Here is a 26,143-nt window from a genome sequence, read left to right as displayed (position 1 = left end):
AGGAGGCTGTTGTGGTATTCCATGCCACAGAGAGATGAGGGCTTTGATTAGAGGGATGTCTGTGAGAATGGTGAGAAAGTAGATATTATAGGCAGGTCAGAGGGGGAAAAAGAGACTGTCATCTTTTCTTGTACATTTAGAGATGGTGATAGAGTTATAATCCACCCAGGAACTGTTACTCTCATAGAATTGTTGAGAGGCTGAAATGAAGTAATATATATTAAATCACAAATATTTGAGTGTCATTATAGAGATATATTTACCACCATATTAACTCCTGTAGTGGGGTTTCCAGATACCAAAGTAGAGAGATGGAATTATCCAGAGTGGCAGCCAGTGGGCAGGTAAATAAGAATTTGACATAAAGCCTTAATCTTGGAATATATTTTACCTTTCTCTATCAGAGAGAGATACGTACTGTGACCCTGGAGTAATAACCTCCTAAGTTTTGAGCTTGACTCACATTTAATAACTATGGACAAGTTACGTAACCTCTCTGTTACTTATCTGTAAAATAGGCATAATTACAATAACTACCTGATTGGGTTATTATGAAATTAAAAAGATAATATATGTAAAGTGTTCAGAACCAGTAGCTCTCATGGTAAGGGGTGAACAAGTATTGGTTGCTATTATTTTCCTGTTGGTATTTTTTTTTAATTCTTTATTGTTGAAAGTATTACATGTGTCTCCTTTTCCCCCATTGACCTCTCCCTGCCCACTCCTGCCCCCCAGCACAGGCCTTCACCCCCCTACTGTCCTGTTGGTATGCGTCTGCCCCCTGGTGGTCAGTGCATGTCATAGCGTCCAGTCGACTGGTCGTTCAGTTGCTTAGGCTTTATATATATATATATATATATATTTAACAGCACCTCACTGCTTGCTTTTTAAGGGTGTTTCTTTGGAAGTTGCTCATCTTTCCAAATCATCCTTAAGTCCTCTTTCCCCCAAATCAAGCATTGTATCCAACATTTAAATAGCAGAAATCTTACCTTTTATAATTAGATCTCTCTTTGAGTAGATATTGCATTTCTTTTCTGAATATCACCAGCTGTAAGAATCATTAATTCAGGAGATACAAGATGACATTGGCAAAGGATCTTTTCTTTAAAAATTACAACATAATTATATTTGAATGTTTCAGCGTTTTAATGTTGCTGTTACTTTTATTTTCAGTGTCTTCATATTTTTGTCTTCTCATTTCACTCCCCTATTCCAATTTAGAGTAAAATTAAAACATTAATTTTGGAACTTTAGTGTGTATGTGAAAAGACACAGTACCATGAAGCATCTGATTTTCTCTCTCTCTCTCTTTTTTTTTTTACAAGTTTTTAAATACAGCTGGCATTTATTTTAACTTATGGACCTGCAAGTCAGTAAACCAATATCCTAACTGAAATATAATTCCTTAGAAAGAAATCCTAACTTAATTTTCCTTTTGCTGGATCTGATATAATGGAGATTGATTTCATAGCACTTGAGAGATGTTGTGTTACTGATTTAAACATGAAATTGTATTCTCAGGCCAAAAGCTTCTTGATTTATGTTTGTCAATATTATGAGGCCAACTAACTCTTCAGCATGCTTTAACGAGTTTGAACATTTATGTAGCAAATTAAATTAATTAAGTCACTGAAATGGTTTTACTACTTTCATCATTACAAAATTGTAAAGAGAGTCTCCTTCATTGAAAATACCTACTTTTTTTCTTTCATCTTTTTTTAGGGGGCGGGGGATACTTTTTAATGGGTTTTTTTTCTTTACAAATACACCGGAGGCTCATGCAGTGCTGCCAGCATGGATGCAATCCTGGGCCACAAATCTACACATTCTTTTGCAACTGGTCCTCTGATGGCAGAACCTTTCATCTTCCCTTTATTGTTTACTGTGACCCCAGCATTATCTTCAAAATTAAGAAACGTGCCATCTTTTCTCTGGTGAGACTTTCATTGTCGAATTGGATGTCCCTTCTTTCTGAGCTCTGGTTTGCCTTTTTTAATTGTGACCGTCACCATGTCACCCACACCAGCAGCAGGAAGTCTGTTCAGGCGTCCCTTGATCCCTTTTGCAGAGATGATAAACAGATTTTTAGCTCCTGTGTTGTCAGCACAGTTAATCATGGCTTCTACTGGAATACCCTAAGACCCATCACATCCTTGCTTAGACATCTTGAACGCTGGAAAGGGAACGTTTTCTTTCATCTTTTAAAATAACTTGTCATAAACCTGGAATTTTTTTTTCCTTGTGATCACATTTCTGGGCTTTATTTTGTTAATTCTACCCTTCAAGAAAATTCCATCCTGTTTCTGAAGTGTTACTGTCTCAAGCACACTTTTCAGGAGAACTGATCTGTTTGTCCTGTCAGTAACACCTTCGGGTAGAGTCAGTTATTGCAGATTTTCCTTGTAGGGTAACTTTGTGTAAACTGGAAAGTTTATCCGTTGATTAAACCAATTTTCAAGTTCAATGAGCTGTTGAGATGGGATGAGTAACCTAGTTAATGCATCACTTATAGAGGCCTTGACATCTCCTGTTTCAAACTGTTGGTTTCTGTTACTTTAGTTCTTGGAGTTGCCAAAAATGCTTTGTTGCCACAAAGCATTTCCTTTACATTGTTTTGCTTTGTCCAGAGATATTTATCTATAATTCTTATTTGTGCATCACTCTGTGATTTGAAGACACTGAAAGAAAACTTTTGCAAGTTAAAGTGTAAAACAGGGACTCTACACCTTTCAGTGCCCCTCACTGTATCTCTTCTTCGCCCCTCCCATTTAAAATTTCCCTCTACGGGTCCTCACTCAGGCTTGACCATCACTAGAAAGTAATCAAATTTCAGAATTATCTCACCCTCAGATCTTTCTCGTTCCTTCCCAGCTTGTAAAAAGGAGAGAGCAGGTATATTAATATTGACGAAGGGGTTAATGGCAGCCTCCTATTGTGCTGTCCTTCTTAGGATGACTTTGCTTTTCTAATTGGAGGCTATTTAGTCCAAAGAAATAAAATTCTAATGATTAAATAGACTCTGAGGCAATACAGTTCGCTAATAGAAGAAATATTTGGAGGCAAGAATGTCTCTCTCTGGCTCTTCAAAACATACCTGGTAGGCCCAGCCAGTGTGGCTCAGTGATTGAGCATCGACCCATGAACCAAGAGGTCACTTGTTCGATTCCAGGTCAGGGCACAGGCCCAGGTTGCGGGCTCAATTTCCAGTAGGGGGTGTGTAGGAGGCAGCCCATTGATGATATTTCTCTCTCGATGTTTCTCTCTCTCTAAAATCAATAAAAACATATTTTTAAAAAAACATACCTGGTAGATCACTTGTACTAACAATAGTCCTACTAACAAGTTTGCTTTTGTTTAATAACTTGTCCCACAGGGATCTTCCTATGGTTACATGTACACCTCAGTCTTTCTATATACAATTTGCATCTCAGTCATCCCTGCTTATGTGGTCTGTATGATGAGGTACAATGAAACCACAACCAGGAAAGGAAGTGCTAAGAGTCCCTGAAATTTTTTCTAACCTTCTCATAGCTCAGGTTCAACTCTTGGTTACATTGCTGTAAAAAGGATAACAGTATGAATGTAAAACCAAAACCATTAGCAGATCAACCATTAGCCTTAGGGAGAAAAGTGGGTCCTGACATGTAGGCAGTAGTAGGGGGAAATCTATCCAGAGACTACCCAGCATTCTTGCCCAGTGACTACTGCGACCTGCCTCCTGGCAAGCCCCATCAAGACCAGAAGATGGCTTTGGCTCCAGCACTCTGCAGTGCCCTAATATGTGCATTTAGGATGGGGGTTTAGCAGCTTTCAGTAGACCCTTATCACTCATCTCCTACTGTTAGGAAATGGGAAGTGTTCAGCTCTTCCCACTTTGAAAATGGTAAAGAAGAGGGGAATCTTTTTGTTCTCTTCCGGCTAGAATTACAGGATTTCAGCCTTTAAACAAGATAATTAAGTAACAATTCCAGTGCTTGCCCATGGGCCAGAGAAACTTACTCCCATTATGCCCTATTGCTCACACACTTTTTCAGACATGACACTGGCTTCTTTTCCACCCATGCCTTGTAAGGTTAAACAGAGAAAGACCATGAAATGCCAGAGATGTGAGGGAGTCAATTGGCCACTTTTACATCCTTTGTTTTAGAATGGAAGTTCCTGCTGACCTTAAATGCACAGCCAAGTAAGTATCCCGGTGGCAGTAGAAAGAGTCCTCTGCCTGGGAGATAAAATTCTGGTCTTGAGAGCACGTCTTTCTGTCAATAGCTGTGTGACTTGGGATTGGCCCCTTTTAAATTTTACTTTCTTATTTATAAAACAGAATTAATATTTTTTTCTACCTACCTTAAATTCTTGTGAGGCTCAAATAAGGTAATAGGTACACAGATGCTTTGCAGATAAAGAGGCATATAAATGCACATAGCATTGCTTTATTGCACAGCATTTTATGTCTGGGCTGTACTGTAGCTGTATATTTTATCTTAACTAAAACCTGTCCCTTGTTCATGAAGGGCTGTGTAGAGAAGGGAAACCAAAATCAGAAAAGAGATGATTTCCCCAGAGCTACAGGGGAAATTCAAAGCTGAAAAGTAATTGTTAATAGATCATAATTTACCTATGAATATTTTAATGATTTCACCAGAAATTAATTGCATTTAATTATTAAATTCTCTACATGGCTTTTGGAGAAGAAATCTTGCCTGTCAGGATCTGCCATCTCAATCTCATTTCTTTCTGACCTCAGCAGAAATCATAATCTCTGTTGACTCTGGTCCACACATGTGACAGTAGGTTGTATGCATGAAACATTAAAGGAACCAGTCATTCTCCTCCTGGATTTCTTTCAGTAGTGAAGTAGAATTCTAGAGCAAATGAATAGATGTAAGCAAGGACATAAAAGGGTACACGAACAGAGGTAGGTCTGTATTTCATCTTCTATTTTCTCATCGGCTGATCAGTGGGGATATTTCTGTGAGGGCATGTGGCTCTCCATGTTACCCCTAGGAATCTCTTCACTTCAGTTCAAAAATAAATGGGAATCCAAGATGGGAGGGAAAGTAGTTCCTCTGGAGCCCTTTTTTAAATGATTTAGTGAAGTCAAGTGTGTATTGTATTTTCATTTAATCTTTTTCCGTCTTTGCTCTTTTTTTCTCCCCAAAATATCTAATATCAAAACAGAAAGTGCCGCCTTTGAGAGAGGAAGAGCATACCTGGACTGGTTAGATTACAGAGGGGATTTAACACTGTAATTGAGATCTCTCTCCATCTCCACTTGAGTCTGATCTGTAAGAGGAAATGAAATCAATAGCAAAAGATATTTAGATTAGACATAATAAAAGGCACAAAGGTTTTCTAAATATTGGCAGAAAGTCTTAACTATCCTTGGGTTCATGTTTGTCAAACATGGTTTGGCACAGACTTTTGATAGATGGGATATTGGACTAAACCTATGTGTAAGGACCTCTGAGTCTAAATCTTCAATATTTTTTTATTTGTTTAAGAGACTTCTATATTACACTAATATGTTGTTATGGTGTGTGATGTTTTTTTGAAAACTGAATCAATGGAAGTTAATTTAGAGGATTTTTTTTAAAAAAATGTTACCCATTAAACTATCAGCTCTGAGGTAATAAGGACTGCAATTTCTTTGCACCATTTTTACCAACAAATAAGGAAGCATAGAGCTGGCAGAAGTATTGCCATTCCCAAAGCAGAGGGAAAGCTCTGGGTTCTGCTTTCTTGAGATATAATTCATATACCATACAATTCACCCATTTATAATGTGCAGTTAATATCTTTTTTTGTATGTTCACAGATGTGCAGCCATCACCAAAATCAATTTTAGGACATTTTTATCACACCTAAAGAAACCTTACACTCATTACCAGTCAGACAATCACTGATCTACCTTTTTCTCTTTAAGGATTTACTTATTTTGGACATTTCTTATAAGTGAAATTATACAACATTTTTCAGCACATAAAAAATGATCTAGCCAACCATGAAAGGACATGGAGAAACCTTAAATGCATATTATGAAATGAAAGAAACCAATCTGAAAACTTTACATTCAATATATTCCCAACTATAGTTGGCAACGTATATAGTTGGAGTTTGAATTTCATGGGTCCACAGATTTTTTTCTCTAAATTCGGTAATTGTATTATGTGTTAATCAACTGTTTATGTTATTGGTAAGGCTTCTGGTCAACAGTAAACAGTTGCAGGGAACCCTTGCTCCTAACCCCCACATTGTTCACAGGTCAACTGTATATGACATTCTGGAAAAGTCAAAACTGTGGAGACAGTAAGATAAGTGGTTGCCAGGGGTGAGCCGGGAGGGAGGAATGAATAGGCAGAGCACAGAGGATTTTTAGGGCAGTGGTTAGAGTGTCGGCCTCTGCACTGAAGAGTTGTGGGTTTGAATCCTGGTTAAGGGTACAAGGGTATGGTTGGGGCACATGCCAGAGGCAACCAGTCAATGTGTGTCTCTTCTCTCTCTCTCTCTCTCTCTCTCTCTCTCTCTCTCTCTCTCTTCCCCTTTATCCTTCCCTTCCACTCTCTCTCTAAAAAAAAAGGCAATGGAAAAAATGTCCTCGGGTGAGGATTAACAAAAAATAAATAAAAATTTTTCAGCTCTCTCTTTCACTATGCATTGACTTTTTTTCACCTTCCTAAGCAACTCATTTTTATCAGATTTGTTCAAACAAATCTAGATCCTTCACTTTTCTTTGAACACACAGAGGTTTGCTTCTTAGGAAGGTTAATTATTGCTGACATCCTGACAAGAATATGAAGATGCAAATCGCCAGGTGTTATTTTTATTTATTTTTTATTTTTTTATTTTTTTTTATTTTTCGCTAAAAGTATTACAAAGGGTATTACATAAGTGTCCTTTTTTCCCCCCCACCCTTGACAAGCCCCTGCCCTCCCTTACCCCCCAGTGTCTTATGTCCATTAGTTATGGTTATATGGATGCATACAAGTCCTTCGGTTGATCTCTTACTCCCCTCCCTCCTGTCCCCCAACCCTCCCTGGCCTTCCCACTGCAGTCGGACAATCAGTTTGAGGCAGCTCTGCCACTGTATTTATTATTGTTCAAAAGTTTGTAATGGTCTTAATTATCCATGAAAGAGTGAGATCATGTGGTATTTTTCCTTCATTGACTGGCTTGTTTCACTTAGCATAATGCTCTCCAGTTCCATCCATGCTGTTGCAAATGGTAAGAGTTCCTTCTTTTTAACAGCAGCATAGTATTTCATCGTGTAGATGTACCACAGTTTTCTAATCCATTCATCTACTGATGGGCACTTAGGCTGTTTCCAGATCTTAGCTATGGTGAATTGTGCTGCTATGAACATCTGGGTGCATATATCCTTTCTGATTGGTGTTTCTGGTTTCTTGGGATATATTCCTAGAAGTGGGATCACAGGGTCAAATGGGAGTTCCATTTCCAATTTTTTGAGGAACCTCCATACTGCCTTCCATAGTGGCTGCACCAGTCTGCATTCCCACCAGCAGAGCACAAGTGTTCCTTTTTCTCCACATCCTCTCCAGCACTTGTCGTTTGTTGATTTGTTGATGATTCGCCAGGTGTTATTGCACAAAGTAGAAGTCACTGATGCTGAACTAAGTCAAACCCCTCTGACTAGCAGCTACTTGAGTACGTTTCTGAAAGTGAGCTTGGATTTACTGTGTGCATTTCCCTGAAGCTGTTTAGAAATCCTGAGGAAAAGATGGTGGTTTCCCTAACTTCAGTTCCATGGATATCTCTTAGACTACATGTTGTAGCCTGTGGTGATTACTTTCTGAAAATGGAGGTGAGGGAATTCAGAAATCAATAACATTTTTTGTTAAAGCCATATAATATGCATGTTCTTAAGGCGACAACTCAACAGGATGGTAATGAATGTTTGCCCTTGTCAGGGATCAAGTGTCTGCCATCTTTCAGACAAAAAGTGAATTAGGATCTTGGAATCTTGTGGTTCAAATAAATTAACTGAAACAATAATACCATTTCATCTGGATAAAGAAAGATACAAAAAAAAAAAAAAAAAAAGGTAAAGAAATACCCCCCCTAAACACACACACACCACAAACCAAAACCAAGAGTGGATGGGATAATTGAGATTTGATTGCTTAATCAGAAACTAAGGAATATTTGTGGGTGTTCTGGAGCTGTGGTTTTAGTTCATAATGAACTAGGTTAGTCAATAGTTGCGAAATATACTCAGCATATAGCTCTCTTCACATGAGCTACTACTGTATATAGTTACCTTTTTATAATAGGTTGGCAAATGGGAAAGTCATATATATATATATATATATAATTTGATTTATGCTGTATAACAGACTATTATCCCAATTAAATGGTAATTAGAAGAAAAAATTATTGGGTTTATGTTTTTCTGTTTATGTTAGTTATAAAATTGACTTTTGAAGCCTTTTAAAAAACATATACTGTCTTAAATTCCTTTGTTTTAGCTAATATGTCTTTTCAGACTTTGTACTGTACTGATATACATAGAAGTACTCTATAATTTTAAAGAATATTCCAATTTTTGTATTATATCAGTGAAATGCTTTTAGCTGAATGTACAGAAATTTCCAACTCAACTGACTTAAACAATAGGGAATAAATCATTGCACATAACAAAAAGTCCAGAACCAGTGAATTCTTTGACTCCATGACATCATTCAAGACCCAAATCTTTTCGTCTTTCTGCTCTGCCAGCCTCAGCTTTTTTGCCTTATTCTCTGGTCTCTCATGGTTTCAAGTTGGCTGCAGCAACTCTAAGGTGTCACATATTTAACATAGCCAGAGGGAAAATGGTTTCTTAGGGTCTTCTGGTAGGTTTTTCTTCACACTCGTTGTCCAGACTGGGTCACCTGCCCATAAATAAACCATTTAAGGCAAGGGGGGGCTATGTCCACCATGATGCACTTAGACCAGTGATGGCGAACCTATGACACACGTGTCTGAGGTGACACGCGAACTCATTTTTTGGGTTGATTTTTCTTTGTTAAATGGCATTTATATATAAAATAAATATCAAAAATATAAGATTTTGTTTTACTCTGGTTGCAAATATCAAAAAATTTCTATATGTGACACGGCACCAGAGTTAAGTCATGGTTTTTCAAAATGCTGACACGCCGAGCTTAAAAGGTTCTCCATCACTGACTTAGACCAATGAAGACCGTAGCCTGAATCACATGGGTGGTGGTTAGGGCTTGAGGGAAAGGTGGATATTTCGACATAAAAATTAGAGTGCTATTTGCAAGGAAGAATGGGAAAATGCCAATGAGATGTACACAACAAAATTTGACATATAGGGTTCTCCTAAGCTCAAATTAAAAATCCTTGCCCTAACCGGTTTGGCTCAGTGGATAGAGCGTCAAACTGTGGACTAAAGGGTCCCAGGTTCAATTCCCGGTCAAGGGCATGAACCTGGGTTGCAGGTTCTATCATCTTTCTCTCTCTCTTTTTTTTAAAATATACTTTATTGATTTTTTACAGAGAGGAAGGGAGAGAGATAGAGAGTTAGAAACATCGATGAGAGAGAAACATCGATCAGCTGCCTCCTGCACACTACCTACTGGGGATGTGCCCGCAACCAAGGTACATGCCCTTGACCGGAATCAAACCTGGGACCCTTGAGTCCGCAGGCTGACACTCTATCCACTGAGCCAAACCATTTAGGGCGATCTTTCTCTCTCTTGCCTTCTCTCCCTTCCTTACACACTCTTTAAAAAAAAAAAATCAAAAGAAAAAGTATCCTTGGGTGAGGATTAACAACAAAAACACCCCAAAAAACATTTATGTAGGATATTTAAATTCTGTGCCTGTGTCAAATTGCAGTCCTGGAAGCTTTATTCTCTCACTACATGCATTCAGTTTGTTCTGCATAGAAACCTGGTCAGGGCTGACCTCCAACCTGGAGACTGGGGTCCAGTGCAGTCTTAAGAAACGGGGAGGGTGGCATAGTCAGAGGCTAGCAGAGCCCCCAGGAAATGGAAGCAGAGCTGTAAATCCCCAAGGAACAGGTTTGAGCAGAGGTGTCACAAATTTAGGCTGTGTGTGTGAGGTCCAAGGGAGATTAGGTTGCACCGAACATGATGTCAGGGCTCTTTGAGAAATGCAGAGTGGATTTAGCGAGTGTTCCAGACCAATACCTGCAAAACCAGGTTGCGAGTGGGCCCAGAGCCAGGGGACTGGGCACGGTGCAGGGCTCTTGTGATGCTGACCTTCCCACTGGCTCCTTTGGTTCTCAGTGCACTTGGGGATGGTGTTGGTAGAACATGCAGTTAATGGATGCTCATTTGGAAAGTAGTAACAAAGCTCAGGCGGAGCAGGAATTACATAAATGGAACATTAAATTGTGGTTTTGTTTATATGATGTATGCTCTTTTCTTTTATGGTGGGTCAGTATAAGAAATAGTCATATGGCCCTAACCGGTTTGGCTCAGTGGATAGAGCATTGGCCTGCGGACTCAAGGGTCCCAGGTTCGATTCCAGTCAAGGGCATGTACCTTGGTTGTGGACACATCCCCAGTACGGGGTGTGCAGGAGGCAGCTGATGGATGTTTCTCTCTCATCGATGTTTCTGGCTCTCTATCCCTCTCCCTTCCTCCCTGTAAAAAAAAAATCAATAAAATATATTTTTTTAAAAAAGAAATAGTCATATGATTTCTGCATTGAATATAAAACTTTTGTTGTCCATTCTGCTCTTCACTTTTCTCCCAGTTCTCATGTGACTTGTTCCTTCAGGTCTTCTCCTCTGAGAGCTTTTCCCTGAGCCCTCACCCCTGGTTCTCAACCCCCCTCCCCAACCCCCACCTTCCTTTTTTTTGGTCATAGCCCTTATTGATGCTGGAAGATTTATTTACTGTATCGTCTTTCTTCCCCACTAGAAGTAGGCTGCAGGAAGATGGGGACTTCGCTCTCATGTTCATGCTATATTATCTCCAGTACCTAGAACTTACTTTTTCCTATACATTTGTATGTTTAATATACATATTTAAGTTTGTAACTTTTGTCGTTAATAGTGAGAGAAGTTGTGTGTGTGTGTGCTCGCATTTTTATATACATAAATGGAATGATGTTGGTTCTGTTAGCTTCTTTTGCTTAACAGTTTCTTAAGGAGACCTTTCCATATTAGTGTATATATTTCTGTCATGTAACTTTTTTTTGTTAATCCTCACCTGAGGATATTTTTTTCATTGATTTTTAGAGAGAATGGAAAGGAGGGAAGCCACACACACACACACACACACACACACACACACACATAGACTGAGAAACAGCCACGTGAGAGAGACACATCAATTGGCTGCCTCCCACACACGCCCCGACCAGGGGCGGGGAACGAACCTGCAACCTGGGTACCTGCCCCTGACCTATCAAATCCAAGACCCTGCGGTGCAAGGGCCTATGCTCTAACCACTGAGACCCACCGGCCAGAGCAAAGTTCCCTCTTTCCTATTCTGAAAACAGACTATGGCCAAAGTCATCATTGATTCGGTTTCTGTGATATATGTTGATGTTAACTGGGCAGGATGAGTCTATGATGACAGCATATAGTATATTAGGAACTGGGAGCATTTGAGAGAAATTACTTCTCATCTTTTTCTTAAATTGTATGGAAAGTACATTATGTTCCTGATCTTAAGGGAAAACAAACAGACATCCTCTTCCTCCCCTTTCAAGTGATTGAGATAAGTGAAATTATGCTCTCTAAGCAAACCTCTGCTTGACTCTAGGATGGTATTCACCAGTCCATCAAAACCGTTCTTGTCAAGGTCAACAATGACCTCATTGTTACTCAATCTGATGGTCAATTATTAGTCTTTTTCTGCCTAACAGTGAATGTTCTTCCAAAGCATGCTTTTAAATAGTTATACAAATACTTTAAAAGTATAAAACACCATAAAATGTACCACCATGATGTCATTATTCCTTCTTTGATAAGCTGACTATGTGCTTTAGAAGATTTTTATTTCTTCCCTTTTTCTGTAGGGGATATGGTCTCAAAGTACCGAGAACCTTTGATCCACACCTTCCTGAGAGGAGTGAGAGACCCAGATAGTGCTCACAGGGCCAGCAGCTTATCTAACCTTGGAGAATTGTGCCAGAGGCTGGACTTTCTGCTGGGCTCCGTGGTTCATGAGGTACTGCATGTTGATTCTTCTCTAAAGCTTTTTTTCATTTGAACCTATGAATATGTTGGGAATGGCAGTCACAAGACCTGTGTTCTTTTTCCAGGTCAGGTAAGTCATTTAACCTCCCTTGTCCTCACTAGTATGACACATATATTAAAAGTGATGCCCAGCCGGTGTGGTTCAGTGATTGAGCATCAACCTAGGAACCAGAAGGTCACTGTTTGATTCCTGGTCAGGGCACATGCCTGGATTGCAGGCTCAATCCCCAGTAGGGAGCATGCAGGAGGCAGCTGATCGATGATTCTCTCTCATCATTGATGTTTCTGTCTCTCCCTCTCCCTTTCTGTCTTTGAAATCAATAAAAAAACACATTTTAATAAGAATTTTTAATTTCAAGAGGATTTATTATAAAAAATCCAAGGTAGACGGCCCCGGTGAGGCTGAGACGGCCCTGGAGAGGCTGAGACGGCCCCGGTGAGGCTGCGACGGCCCCGGTGAGGTTGAGACGGCCCCGGTGAGGTTGAGACGGCCCCTGTGAGGCTGGGATGGCCCCGGTGAGGCTGGGACGGCCCCTGTGAGGCTGAGATGGCCCCTGTGAGACTGAGACAGCTCCTGGGAAGCTGAGAAAAATACCACTCATTTATCCTATCTAATAAAAGACAAATAGGGTAATTAACCGTACCTCCGATACGCTTCCCATTGGCTAATCAGGATGATATGCAAATAAACTGCCAACCAAGATGGCGCAACAAAGATGGCGGCTAATTTGCATACTGCAGGCAGGGCGGGACAGCGCCATCCCACCTGCCCCGCTGCCATCCGGGCCTGCTATCTGCGACCCGGGTGGCAGGCGGCCCATAAGGGACCCGACCCAGGGCTGGCGGGCGGGACTACAGCAATCCGCCACCGGCCACGCCCACAAATGGCCCTCCCGAGGGGATCCGAGGCTGGCGGGTGCTAATGCACCGATCTGCCAACACGCACACCCGGGCCGCCTTCGCCCTGCGCAAACTATGCAGCTGGGAGAGGGGTGTGGGGCCGCTGGGAGCAGGGTGGGAACTGCCCGGGGTTTGCGTCAGGCAGCCCATAGCGGAGTGTGAACTATCCCAACCAGTAGCTGTTTACTCATTCACTTACTTGCTCATTCATTCACTCATTCACTCGCTCATTCATTCACTCATTCACTCACTCAGCAAACCCTCTCAGGTCCCTGGCACCAGGCCAGGCACTGAAGTTGAAGCAGGATAAGACAGAGCTATGTCCTCAAGATGTTAGTAATTCAGTATACAGCCAGGAGAGGGGTGCCAGGCTGCTGGGAACAGGGTGGGAACTTCCCGGGGTTTGCATCAGGCAGCCCAGAGCAGAGTGCGAACTATCCCCACCAGTAGCTGCCTACTCATTCACTTACTTGCTCATTCATTCACTCATTCACTCGCTCATTCATTCACTCATTCACTCACTCAGCAAACCCTCTCAGGTCCCTGGCACCAGGCCAGGCACTGAAGTTGAAGCAGGATAAGACAGAGCTATGTCCTCAAGATGTTAGTAATTCAGTATGCAGCCAGGAGAGGGGCGCCAGGCCTCTGGGAACAGGGCGGGAACTTTCCTGGGGTGGGCTTCAGGCAGCCAGGAGTGGGGCCGGAACTTCTGCTGCGTTGCCATGGCAACACGGCAGAAGTTCCTGCCCTGTAGCTGCTTGCTCATTCACTTACTCGCTCATTCATTCACTCATTCACTCACTCATTATTCACACACTCAGCAAACCCTCTAAGGTCCCTGGCACCAGGCCAGGCACTGAAGGTGAAGCAGGATAAGACAGAGCTATGTCCTCAAGATGTTAGTAATTCAGTAGGGTGAAGCAGGCACATGAACGAGGCAGTTGTATGCACAGATGCAGTGTACTGGGTTCGGTGAGGGCTGTAACTAACGCCGACTTTGTTCTCTTGATAAAATGGGGCCTCGGGAGCCAGGCCGCCCAAGCCTGTAGGCCTGTGCCTAGGCCAGGAGTGGCCGGGGTCCCGGAACATGACAGAGGGTGCAGGTCAGGCTGAGGGGTCTGGCCCCACCCCTCACCCTCACCCCCAAGTGCACAAATTTTTGTGCACCGGGCTACTAGTGGATAATAAGGACCATTATAGACTGATGAACAAAAATGGATACAGAGGCAGAGCAGCATTGAGCAGACTGTCAGACTACAGTGGGAAGCCTGGGGAGGGTTGGGCAGGTAGGAGATCAACCAAAGGATTTGTATGCATGCATATGAGAATAACCAATGGACACAAGACACTGAGGGGTGGGGGAGGCCGGGGAAATGTCAAGGGGGGGAGGGAGGAGACATGTGTAATACTCTTTGTAATACTTTAAGAAATAAAAAAATTTAAAAATTAAAAATTAAAAAAAATAAATAAAATAAAAAATCCAAGGTAACTAAGAGAATTGAAGAAACCTTGAGGAAGGACAGATGAAACTTCACTGGGGTCTCTGGAAATACACTCATGGATTATTCATTGACTTGAATTTATGGTATTTCCTGATTCCTGAGCTTTATATGCTTTGTTTTATTGATTATAAAGGCTATTCTTATAATTAAATTCCAACTTAGGATTTTTAGGAAAGTTATGCACCAGTCATTTTCTCTCCTTGAACCCCTCTTGAGGGACATACCTGTATGCCCAACTTTTGTATCTTTTTAAAAATAACTTAGAAACAATGATTATTACTGACTTAAAACCTTCAATTGCTCTAATATACATGAACCATCAGGTACCTGATGTTTGGTGGTTTTAGCAAATCTCTTGTTGTTTAGCAATATCAACTTGTAACACCTAAGAAAAGGCCTTTGCGGGACTATATGTTTATGTCAGTTAAAGATTTCAGCTTATTATAACTTCTCTGGGCCAAATATTGAAATGGTTCCCACATTTTTTTTTCTGTTTACTTGGTTTCTTCATATGACTCAACCTAAACTGAACCATAAATCATGAACTGAAACCTATATAATTTTATTAGCCAATGTCACCCCAATAAATTCAATAAAATTTTAAGTAAAAATTTTGAAATCACCCAGATATCCGTAGATGGGGAGTTTGTTTGTTTTTAGATTTTGTATTGATTTTTAGAGAGAGAGGAAAGTAGAGAGAAAAAGAGAGAAACATCAATGTGAGAGAGACACATTGGTTGCTTCCTGCATGTGCCCCAACCAGGGCCAGGGATGGAACCTGTAACCCAGGTATGTGCCCTTGACGTGGAATCGAACCCATAACCCTTGCTTTTGTGGCCTTGAAAAGGAAGAGACTTGCCATATGAAAAAAAGCTACTGACAGGAAGGGTCATGTAGCTTCATCTTAATAGCATTTGCTTTTGACAGTGAAACTTCTGATTTGGAAACACAGGTGTTTCCATCCCACATAATTTCTGTCTCTTCTTTTTAGATGTTCCTTCTTATGTACCATCCCACGCTTGCCGTGTCATCAGTGCCAAGCCGGCTGCCTTGGCTGGACCACAAGTTAGAACATGATTGGACACCTGACAGTTTTAGTATTTCATTCATTGAATCCTCCTATAGTCAGACTGCTCTTGTCCATTCCCATGGAAAAAGTAGGATATTTGGCATGTCTCTTAAGTAGTTCTTCATTCACTTCTTCATTTAACAAATATTTATTGAGCATTTACTCTATGCCAGTTATGGGACTATAACCAAGCCATATGCGAGGAGGTGGGGATCCAAAGTTCCTGACCTCATGGAACTGACACTTAACAGAGGAGAGTTAGGTAATAAACAAGCAAGCAAGTACACAAATACATACTGTGGTTGGATGGAATAAGTGCTACGGAGGTAAATTTAGAAAGGTAAGGGGCAGGAAGGGAGCTTGACCTTGTTTGTGAACTTGGATAAATAGGAAAAGCTTCAGTGATGAGTGACATTGGAGCAAAGACCTGAGGAAGTAAGGGCTTGACCCAGGCAGCTACCTGGGGAGAGAGCATTCTTGGCAGAGGGAGCAGCAGTACAGAGGCCCTGAGGCCCACTAACAGCAAGGCTAGTGTGGCTTGAGTGAAGAGGGTAAGGGAAGAAGTCAGAGAGGTTATTGCAGTCCAAGTGGGGCCTTGTAAGGACTTTGGCTTTTACTGTGAGTGAGATGGGAAGCCAAAGCAGAGGGATGAAGCGATCTAATTTATTTTAAACAATTATCGTGTGTTCTTCTCTGACAGTTCTCTCAGTGTCTCTTAAAAGCTCTGGAAGTCTTCTAGTCTCAAGAATGCTTAGTCCCGGTGTGTACTGGGGGCGGGAAGGAACTTTAACCTGGGAAAACCTGTCTTTGGCTGCAAATTGAAGGACTTCTCCTTCACTAGCATTTGTCATGTGCCAGGTATGTTAGAGGACACAGTGAAGGACCCAATCTCTCCCCCCAGGGAAACCTCAGGGGAGTGTGAAATACAGAGGAATGAATAGACAATGGACTAGAGGGATGACATAGTACAAGCACGGGGTGCTGAGCAACACAGAGCTGTGACCCTCAGTTAGAAATGCCAGGGTAGTGAGGACGTTGCATTGATCAAGTGTTAGCCAGGCAGAGAAAGAGGAGAAGCGTAATCTGTTTTGATATAAAATTGAACAAAGTAGCCACCATAGGCCCTTCTACACGATCTGATCTGCGGGTCAGAGTTACAGCCCTCGGGCATCTGAAGAAAACCGTCCCCCATGTTGGGTGGTCCAGATTTGTGGACTGTCTGTGCCGAGACAGTGCTTGCTGGTAGGGGAAGAATATCAAATGTAGGATCATCTCTTCCACATTCTCTGTACCGGGAATTCAGGTTTTTTCTCTCTGTCAATGTCAAGATTTAACCTGTTTGGAGAGCATTATTTTCCCCAATTTCCTCTTGTTCTTGTCAAGAGCTATGTTGCTTGAAACCAAATCTTGAGAAGTTCTTTATTCTTTATCACTTTCTATGAGAAGTAAATATGATTTAAGGCAACCACAGTGAGAGGCCCAACCTCAGTGCAGCAAATGAGATGTGCCCACGTGACAAGTGCAGGAGCATTCGTGTCTAATGTGGCGCCCACGCAGCGGATACGAAGCTTCCACCTCTTATCCCACTGCATGACCTGCATTTACTACCAGTTTTCCACAGTCAGTGCAGTTTCTAAGTGGCAGGGTGTGTGCAGGGTGAGGGCACGTAGACCCCTTAGACCAGGACTCAGGTGCCTGTCCTGGGAAACATGCAGGAAGCTGAAGTGGCCTCCGTGGTTCTCTTTCATGGCAGGTTAAATGAGCAAGCCGAGCACGTGTGAATTAGAGACCCACTGCCTTTGCTGTTAAGGCTTCTGAGTTTACAAAACAGGGACAGATGGTCTAGTTTCAGACTAGTTAGCAGACCAACTGAATTTTAACAAAGGAAATGTTTGGAAAAGAGATGGAGATGCAGTTGGAAAATTGAAATCATGCTTTCCTGATACATACCTCCACTCTGGTACCTCTCTTCTGGAATTTTCCAAGGGTTGTTTTTCCCCCCAATCTTGCCATTCGTATTATTTATTTATTTATATAGTTCTGATTATGTTTGGTGTGTGCCAGCTATTTGAGGAGTGATATTTTTCCTATTTCTGTTGGCTCCTATCAAGTGTCGAATTGCTTAATCTGACCTTTAGTGTTTCCAAAGCAGTCATCTTCCTTCTCTCTGTATGGCTTTCAGAAGTGGGTCTGATTGACATAATTTAGCCAATGAAGAAAAAGCCTTACAGAGGACAGTTTATTAAAATAGCTACATTGACCCTTAGGCAGGCCACATGAAGATCACATAGAATGGGTTTCTGTTCTCTGGGAGGACTTAGAAACAGAATAGAAATGTTACACCAGTTCATAAATTAGTAAAGACCTTACCTCATCTATCTATTTGCCAAAGCTTTTAGGGGTGGAAGGCAGTGTTGAGTGTGTCCTTGGGGTTGGAGGTGAGAGAGACTAGCCATGGGAGTGGCTTGTTCAGACTGATGGATGGAAGAGAGGGGTCTATCCCAGTGGCCTGCAGAAGAGCAACATTACAGATTCGTTTTGGGAGTTTTACCTGGAAAGCAGAAGGCCTTTCTTACCTCTAGATGATATCTGTAAGATCGTATTAAAATTTTGATGCTTTAAAAACATTTTGCATAACTGACTGTCAAACACTTCATAGAACTTGGTATTTATGGCAAAGGTATCAAGGAAGGTTCATGAACACTCCTGTTCACAGATTCTTCCTGATTGTCCCGGGTGGCTAATTGCAGATGGGCTTGGTACAGTCTGGTGTATAAATCACTAACATCCTGTAGCAAGCAGGAAACCATTCCAGCTGATCTCAGCAAGGCTTGTAATAACCAGCTCCTCTGTCAGTCATGCCTTCAAGGTGGCACAGGCATTCGAGAACTGGCCTTGCCGGGGAAGTCCTTTGCCAGCCAGGATGGCTCTGCCCGTCCTAATTATAGAATTCATGTCTGAGAGTTAGAGCTGGCCTTACACTGAGAGCCAAGGCAGAAGCATAGTGTATTCAGCAAGTGAACAGAACAGAGGTGACAAAGCTGGACATCAGCAGGGTTCTAGGCCTTGGTCCCACAAACGTGGAAACATGGACCCAAAACTAAAGGGAAGCCGGCAAAGAGGCTTGGGCGCATCTGCACATTAAACGGCCCTGTCCTGGCGTTCACACTGTAGTTATCAGACTGAATAAGCTAAACTTTCGTGTGTCAAGAAAGACTCAGACCTAGCTCTAACTTGTTTCCCTGATTTCAGCTCTTACCTTGTAAATACTAAGCCTGCAAGTAGAGGTAGCTATTATATTGTTGCCTGTTTGGAGGTCGCCCAAGGAATTCCTCCTAGGACTGAATTGCTTCCACCGTTAATGCCAGGGGCATGGAAGCCACTGATGGCCTTGGGTCAGGGTGTCCTAGGTCAAAAGCAGAAGCAGCTTGCTGGGTTGCATTGAAAAACAGTCCTCAAAGAGTTGCGTTTTTCTGGGATTTTTCCTTCACTTACAAGCTGCAAACTTATCTAATGGATGTACAACTTGATTGAATGCCAGTCACCACAGATGCAATTATATTTAAGAACAAGCTACTTCTTCTCATCTCTCTGCCATCACTGATTAATTAGACACTTTGAACTATGCCCAACTGTTTGAAAGCTGTGAAAAATACAACCTGCATAGTTAAAATTTCTGCACAAGCCTATGTCCTCATTTGTGCCTGTATGTTTTTTTAAAAAACACACAAAACATTTTTTAAGTATAATATATATTAATACATGTTTCCAAACACACAATCTGGCTATTTTCTTATCATGGTTAGAAATTCCTCCACGGTTGGCCAAGAAATACACTCACATGGTAAATCAAATAACCAAGTATGTGAGAGACCAATTGAATAATTTTCTTACCTTCTATTTTGTGCTGCCATTGTCACACTTTTAAAATTTTTGCTTTTTCTTTTTAAATCTTGCACAAGTGCCTCCGAAAGGTTTGCTGCTAATATTTTTAGTGGTGCCTCTATGCCTACTAGGAGCAAGGTATAGAAACTCTCATTTTATTACATGTAATTATTAGCTATATATATGACACCATGTTTTGCAAGTAATTTCCAGTCTTTTCTGTTATAGAGCCATCTCTTAAAGTAAACGAGCCCTGAACGACCTCCTCCACAAAAGAAGAAGCCCAGGCAGGGAGTCTCTGAAATTGGCCCCTGGTGACTCACATGGGGTAGAAGCTGGATTTGTAGGACTGGGAAGTCTGGACATGCTAAAGATCAGTTTGAATATTTATGTGTTTCTCTGTCCCTGGGCAGAAACTTTCATCAGTGGCACGTTCATATGCATGCCAGGCCTGAATGTGAACTCTGAAGCCTGCTTAGCTAAAGCTCCGTGGTTCTCAGCCCCCAGGGGCCGCTGTATTTTGGAACAGCTTTTCTTCCTCTGATTCAGTGTTCCCAAAGGGGGGCAAGTAACAGTTCTTCCCACTTTTTTTTCTTCAAAGATATTTTTATTGATTTCAGAGAGGAAGAGAGAGGGAGAAAGAGAAACATCAATGATGAGAGGAAATCATTGATGAACTGCCTCCTGCATGCCCCATACTTGAGCCCACAACCCAGGCATGTGCCCTGACTAAGAATCTAACTGTGACCTGGTTCGTAGGTTGATGCTCAACCACTGAGCTACATCAGCTGGGCAGTTTTTCCCACTTTTGAGGAAATATTTGCATTTGAACATACCTTTATTATACAGTCATGTGCTGCAAAATGACATTTCAGTCAACAATGGACCTCATATAAGATGGTGACCACAGCGTATGGCTCAGGTGTGTAGTAGGGTATACTCCTAGATTTGCAAAAGTACACTGTGATGTTCGCACAACAACAAAATTGCCTAGCGATGCATTGCCCAGAATGTATTCCCATCCTTAAATTGCACATGGCCATAGACACGTATCCCTTCCCACTCCCTAATTTCCCTCCTGAATTCCAAACCAGGTTTTTGTCCTTTTCCAGAAAACCTAGCCTAAATCGAGATCTCACCACGAGATCTCTCTTACTGTAAATGAGGAAACTTTCCACCCCTCTCTAAGCTAGATTGTTCTTGATGGGTGTATAGAAAGTGGAACGTATTTAAGAGGCTTTATGTAATTGTGCAATCATGAGTTTTATTGACTTCTTCCCTCACTCTCCTAGGTAACAGCTTGTCTGATTGCCGTGGCTAAAACAGACCATGAAGTTCAAGTGCGCAGAGCTGCCATCCATGTGATTGTGCTGCTGCTTCGGGGACTCAGCCAGAAAGCTACAGAGGTAACTCAGTCTCTTTCCGTTTGTAATTTTCCTACCTCTGGTTTTTGTCTGTTTATCAGTCTTCCTTTCAGCAGGGCAGGCCTCAAACCTTTTCCCTGGGTTGACTCATGCAGATGAATCGCTAAGCAGAGATTTCGTAGCAGGAAATAGTATTGTTTGCATCTACAGGAAGATGTTTCTTCTGTAACATAGTAGGTAAATTACACACTAACTGCTACAGGGAAACCAGAGCACAGATTTGTAGATTGAGGCTCTGCGTCTTGGCATTCCCAGGTGAGCTAGCTGGAAGGCACTGAACCTGCCTCTGTAGCCTGAACTTCAGTGACTTGCCTTCCTGACTCATGATAGTTCATACTGAATTACAAAAGGGCCTCATTTTAAATGTTTCCTTTCTAACGGTGAGTTCAGTCCATGAGATTTTAGTTGCTGCATAAATTAAACTTTCTTCCTCCTCCAACTGGGTTTGGCTGGATTTCTCCTCAGTGTATGGCCAACACAGGAAGAAAGTATTTGTATCCATATGTGACCTGAGAATGAGTGACCTCTAAATTAATTTCCTTCTTGATCTTAATGGACACTTATTCCCAGTTGACTTTGAAGAGAGAGTTTGCATTAATAATTCACTTACTGGCATCCACAATGCTCGTCTGCGGCTGGCACATCGGTATTTAACTAACAGTGTCAGTGAAGCCATTAGAAGAGTGATAGTTTTGCCAGACACACAGGCTTTATTCATGCTGGAATTTTGCCATATCAAGTTTCTGACACCATTTCGTACAAGCTTGGACTCATTAGTTCCCCCGTAGTTATTATCTAGGACCTTGATGGGATTGCAGTACGTACAGATCATAACTGAGTAACTCAGATGATTAAATCGCAGTAGGATACGCACTGCTCTTGTGGAGAATCTGCTGTACAAGAGGGGGTTAAGAAAGAGTGAGTGTTTGACATCCATTGTCAAGATTTACAAAACTCTTGACAAATATTTCATGGTTGTGTAAGTGGTTAACGATAGGGAAAACTTGGTGAGGGGTATACAGGAGTTCTCTGTGCTATCTTTACAACTATCTGTAAATCTAAAATTATTACATAATAAAAATTTGTGTAAAATATGATAGACTATTAAATCTACAATATTCTCTGAGTGCAACACACTCTCATTAAGCGAGGGAAAAGGAGGGAGGGAGGAAAGGAGAGAGGGAGAGGGAGAGGGAGGGAGGGAGAGAGAGAGAGAGAAAGAGAGAGAGAGAATGAGAATATATATATGCCTGGTTAGTAAAGTGAGAGAAGAAACAGAAAGAAACACTATCCAGATTTCTCATATCCTTGTGTAGCCAATGCAAGCAATACTGCTTGTCTTACCAGCACAGCACTAAAATAATCTGTGGCCATGGAAGATTTTTGTCACTTTCCAAGGCCATGTGAATGAAACACTTCTATTCTCCAAAACAACTCTAGTCTGCACTCACCAAAGTTTATAAATTGTGCTTAGTGAATAAAGAAGAGGAAATGGGACGGAATGGATGTATGATTCCTCTTCCTGTGGCATCCTTGAGACCAGGTGTGTTAAATCTTGTAATCGTAGGTGTGATTATCATCAGGGCCACTTTAATAAGAAGCGGAGATAACCACAAAGCTTTCAATCTGGGATTTCTCTTTACTGCTCTGTTTTGCCCCCAGGAACAGCTGAAATGAAAATGCCACTTTGTTGATGAAGTTTGGTGTGTTTTTTCCTTCTAATCACTATCTCTCAAGCAATAGAGTGCCAAAAGATAATCCCAGGTTTCAGTGAATGCTCTGTTGTTCATAGAGGTGCCGGCCAAGGACCTCTGTGGTTCTGGCAGCTTGAAAAGGAGGCAGAGAGTCCAGTGAGAGGCAGAGGCTCAGAAGATCAGGTGATAGACTGGGATCAGAGAGGGAAGACATCACCACCTCTGACTCATGAGGCAGCTTCTATCTCTTCCCTACTTGAAAGTAGCCAGGATTTTGTGCAGTCAACACAATAATCACATTGGAGGAAAATACTGCATTCAATTTTATTGAAATACTTATTTTCTCTTTTTAGCCTTATTTTGACCTATGACTGTATCTTTTTGTTAATTCATTCCCAATATGTCCTGAAGCCTAAGAGAACCAGGAAAGACACCTCTTTAAACCCATTCTACTTTATGCTTGATGGAAATATAATTTACTGGGATACCCAGGAGAGGAGCTATGGTTAGACCTGTATCTTCCATTGGCCTCAGAGTTAATAGCCCTCCTCAACATGAAGATGAGCTGAGTGACAGAATGAGAAAATTATGCCTAACTATACGCATTTCCCGAATTAGGTTTTTGCAAGGTAACTAATTCAAGCATTGTAAATGTTTAGAACATCCATATTCATATACCAAAGACAATAATGAATAATTGGGACAATAATGACTAATAGTCTACCAGACTGGCCCTCCTTCAGATAACAACTAAAAACTCTGCATATAATACAGTAGGCAGCTGTCTGAAGACCCTGGAGTGTGGTCAGAAGCAGGCACGTTCTTATTGGGAATCCATGCTTAGAGAAGAGGTGCTATACAAAATGAGTTCCCATTTTCTTGGCTTTTAGCCAAACCTATTTGGTGAGGAATGCAATGCATTAGGGGCACTGGTCGGGAAGACCTAGTCTTTCTAGAATGTGGAACCAGAAGATCCACCCTGAGGAAGGTACAGCTGCAGGAGAGAGGCTACAAATCCTAGAAGGAAAGGATCTGGAGAGAGGATTCCCAAATTCTGTCTGCATACATCTCTGCCTGACCTCTGAACCAAGCAAGATGATTGCCTGATTTAAAGAAATAAAAGCACTGATTGGAAAAGAAAAGAATTCAGAGTCTCCATAATTTAATGTATATAATGTCCAGGATATAATTCAAAATAACTCAATATATGAAAACCCAAGAAAATGAAATATATTCTCAATAGAAAATAAAATCAACTGAGACCAACCCAAAGATAATCCTGATATTAGAATTATCAGGCAAGGTTTTAGAGCAGTTATTATAACTATCCTCAATGAATTTTTTAAAATATGCCTGCAATTAGTAAAAACAGGAAATCTCAGCAAAGAAATAGAAATGATTTTTTAAAAAAGAGCCAAAAGGAAGTTCTAGAACTGAAAACTACAATATATGAGATTCTTCTTACTAGTAAAAATCACTTGATGGCATTAGAAGCAGAATGGAGATGACCAAGGAAAGAATAAAAGAATTTAAAGAGCCCTAGCAGGTTTGACTCAGTGGTTAGAGCGTTGGCCCACTGACTGAATGGTCTTGGGTTCGATTCTGGTCAAGGGCATGTGCCTCGGTTGCAGGCTTGAACCCCTACCCAAGTCAGGTACATGAGGGAGGCAACCAGTTGCTGTGTCTCTCTCACATTGATGTTTCTGTTTTTCACCCTCCATAGAGCAGTAGAAATTATCTGATGTGAAGAACAGAGGGGGCGGGGGGGATTAAAAAGTGAGTGATTTGGAGTGACCAGAAACTCTCAGAGAGCTACCTACACTTCTCCTAGGAACAGTGGTTCATTATCCACTAATTCTGTGTTTGTGGTGACTTTATAGGACATAACTACTGTGAATAATGAAATCAGCTGTGGGGCATACATTCCAAGACCCCCACTCACCAGTGCAGGCCTGAAACCACAGATAGTGAATCTTATGTGTGCTGTGTTTTTTCCTGTACATACATACATACCTATGACAAAGTTTAATTTATAAGTTAGGCACAGTAAGGTTAAAAACAATACTATTAATAAATTGTAACAATATACTCTAATAAAATTACAGTGGAACCTCATTTCTCATATTTCATTTGTTCTGGAAGGCTGTTCAAGAAATGATTTGTTCAAAAACTGAAGCAGCCCTAGCTGGTGGCCTGTGGACTAAAGGGTCCCCGGTTCGATTCTGGTCAAGGGCACATACCTCAGTTGCAGGTTCCTTCCCAACCTGGGCCCTGGTCAGGATGCGTGCAGGAGGCAACCAATCGGTGTGTTTCTCTAACATCGATATTTCTCTCTGTTTTTCCCTTTCTCTTCCACTCTCTCTAAAAAAAAAAAATCAATGGAAAAATATCCTCAGGTGAAGATTAAAAAAAAAAAAGAAGAATCATTTTTCCCCATTAGAAATAATGTAAATTGAATTAATTTGTTCCAGACCCCCAAATGATTTTCTGCTTTAACCTTTCTTATATACAGTATATATCGAATATAAATAAATATACACTTCTTTATAAATAAATACTTCTTTTCTTAAATTTTCTAGTACAAACCACCCTGTACTAGCCTTAAATGAATTTTTCATATATATCACTGAATTATTTATTTCTGGAATTTTCCATTTAATATTTTCAGGCCACAGTTGATTGCAGGTAACTGAAACCTTGGAAAATGAAACCAATAAGGGGGGACTACTGTATATACAATAAAAAAAATAAAAATTGATAATCTTTGTTAAAAAATAAGTGATTTGGTCCCTGGCCGGTTTTGCTCAGTGGATGGAGCGTTGGCATGCGGACTCAGGGGTCCCGGGTTCAATTCTGGTCATGGGCATGTGCCTTGGTTGCAGGCACATCCCCGGTGGGGGGTGTGCGGGAGGTGGCTAATCAATGTTTCTCTCTCATCGATGTCTCTGGCTCTCTGTCCCTCTCCCTTCCTCTCTGTAAAAAATCAATAAAGTATTTTAAAAAAATAATAAGTGATTTGGGATTGACTATAGTTCTAGATTTATCTCAATAGCTCCTACTGCCATCCTGTGTGTAGTTTACACAGAGCTGACTTCTTGCAAGAACTGTGAAGTACTTGAGAACTTTGCAGGTGAGCTTATAGTGACTAAGTATAGTAGCTTTTGACATTGAAACTTTCCCCCTTGCCTTTTAATATTCAAAGATAATTCCCAGTGCTTAGTTTTTCTTCTTTCTAATCCTTAATTTTAGATGACAAAAGAATAAACTGTCCTCTACTCTGTCTAGTGGGAGATAAGTAGTAGGCTTTAGAATTCATTCCTTCAAGATGATAAATAGGTATTAACACCAGGTCGTATCTTCAAAATTAAGCAAAACCTGAAGTATCTTTGGGGGGAAGAGTTGGGGTTTCATTTTTAATTGATAGCTGAGTCAGGTTCTGAGCCAAACCCAGGCCTCTACCCAAGAGT

At 41.2% G+C, this 26,143-nt stretch overlaps 1 protein-coding gene across 1 annotated transcript in view; it reads left to right on the top strand.

Moving 5' to 3' along the window:
- Window positions 1-26,143, top strand: part of TANGO6 (transport and golgi organization 6 homolog) — a 144,849-nt gene that overhangs the window by 93,875 nt on the left and 24,831 nt on the right. The window contains 2 exon segments of the mRNA XM_070398934.1: window positions 12,022-12,173; window positions 20,851-20,964. Coding sequence (XP_070255035.1) covers window positions 12,022-12,173; window positions 20,851-20,964 — 266 coding nt within the window.

This window comes from Myotis yumanensis, unplaced genomic scaffold (assembly GCF_028538775.1).
Source record: "Myotis yumanensis isolate MYYU_CA2020_CCGP unplaced genomic scaffold, mMyoYum1.0.hap1 SCAF_18, whole genome shotgun sequence".
NCBI classification, from domain to species: domain Eukaryota; kingdom Metazoa; phylum Chordata; class Mammalia; order Chiroptera; family Vespertilionidae; genus Myotis; species Myotis yumanensis.
This window is presented reverse-complemented; position numbering and strand designations above follow the sequence as displayed.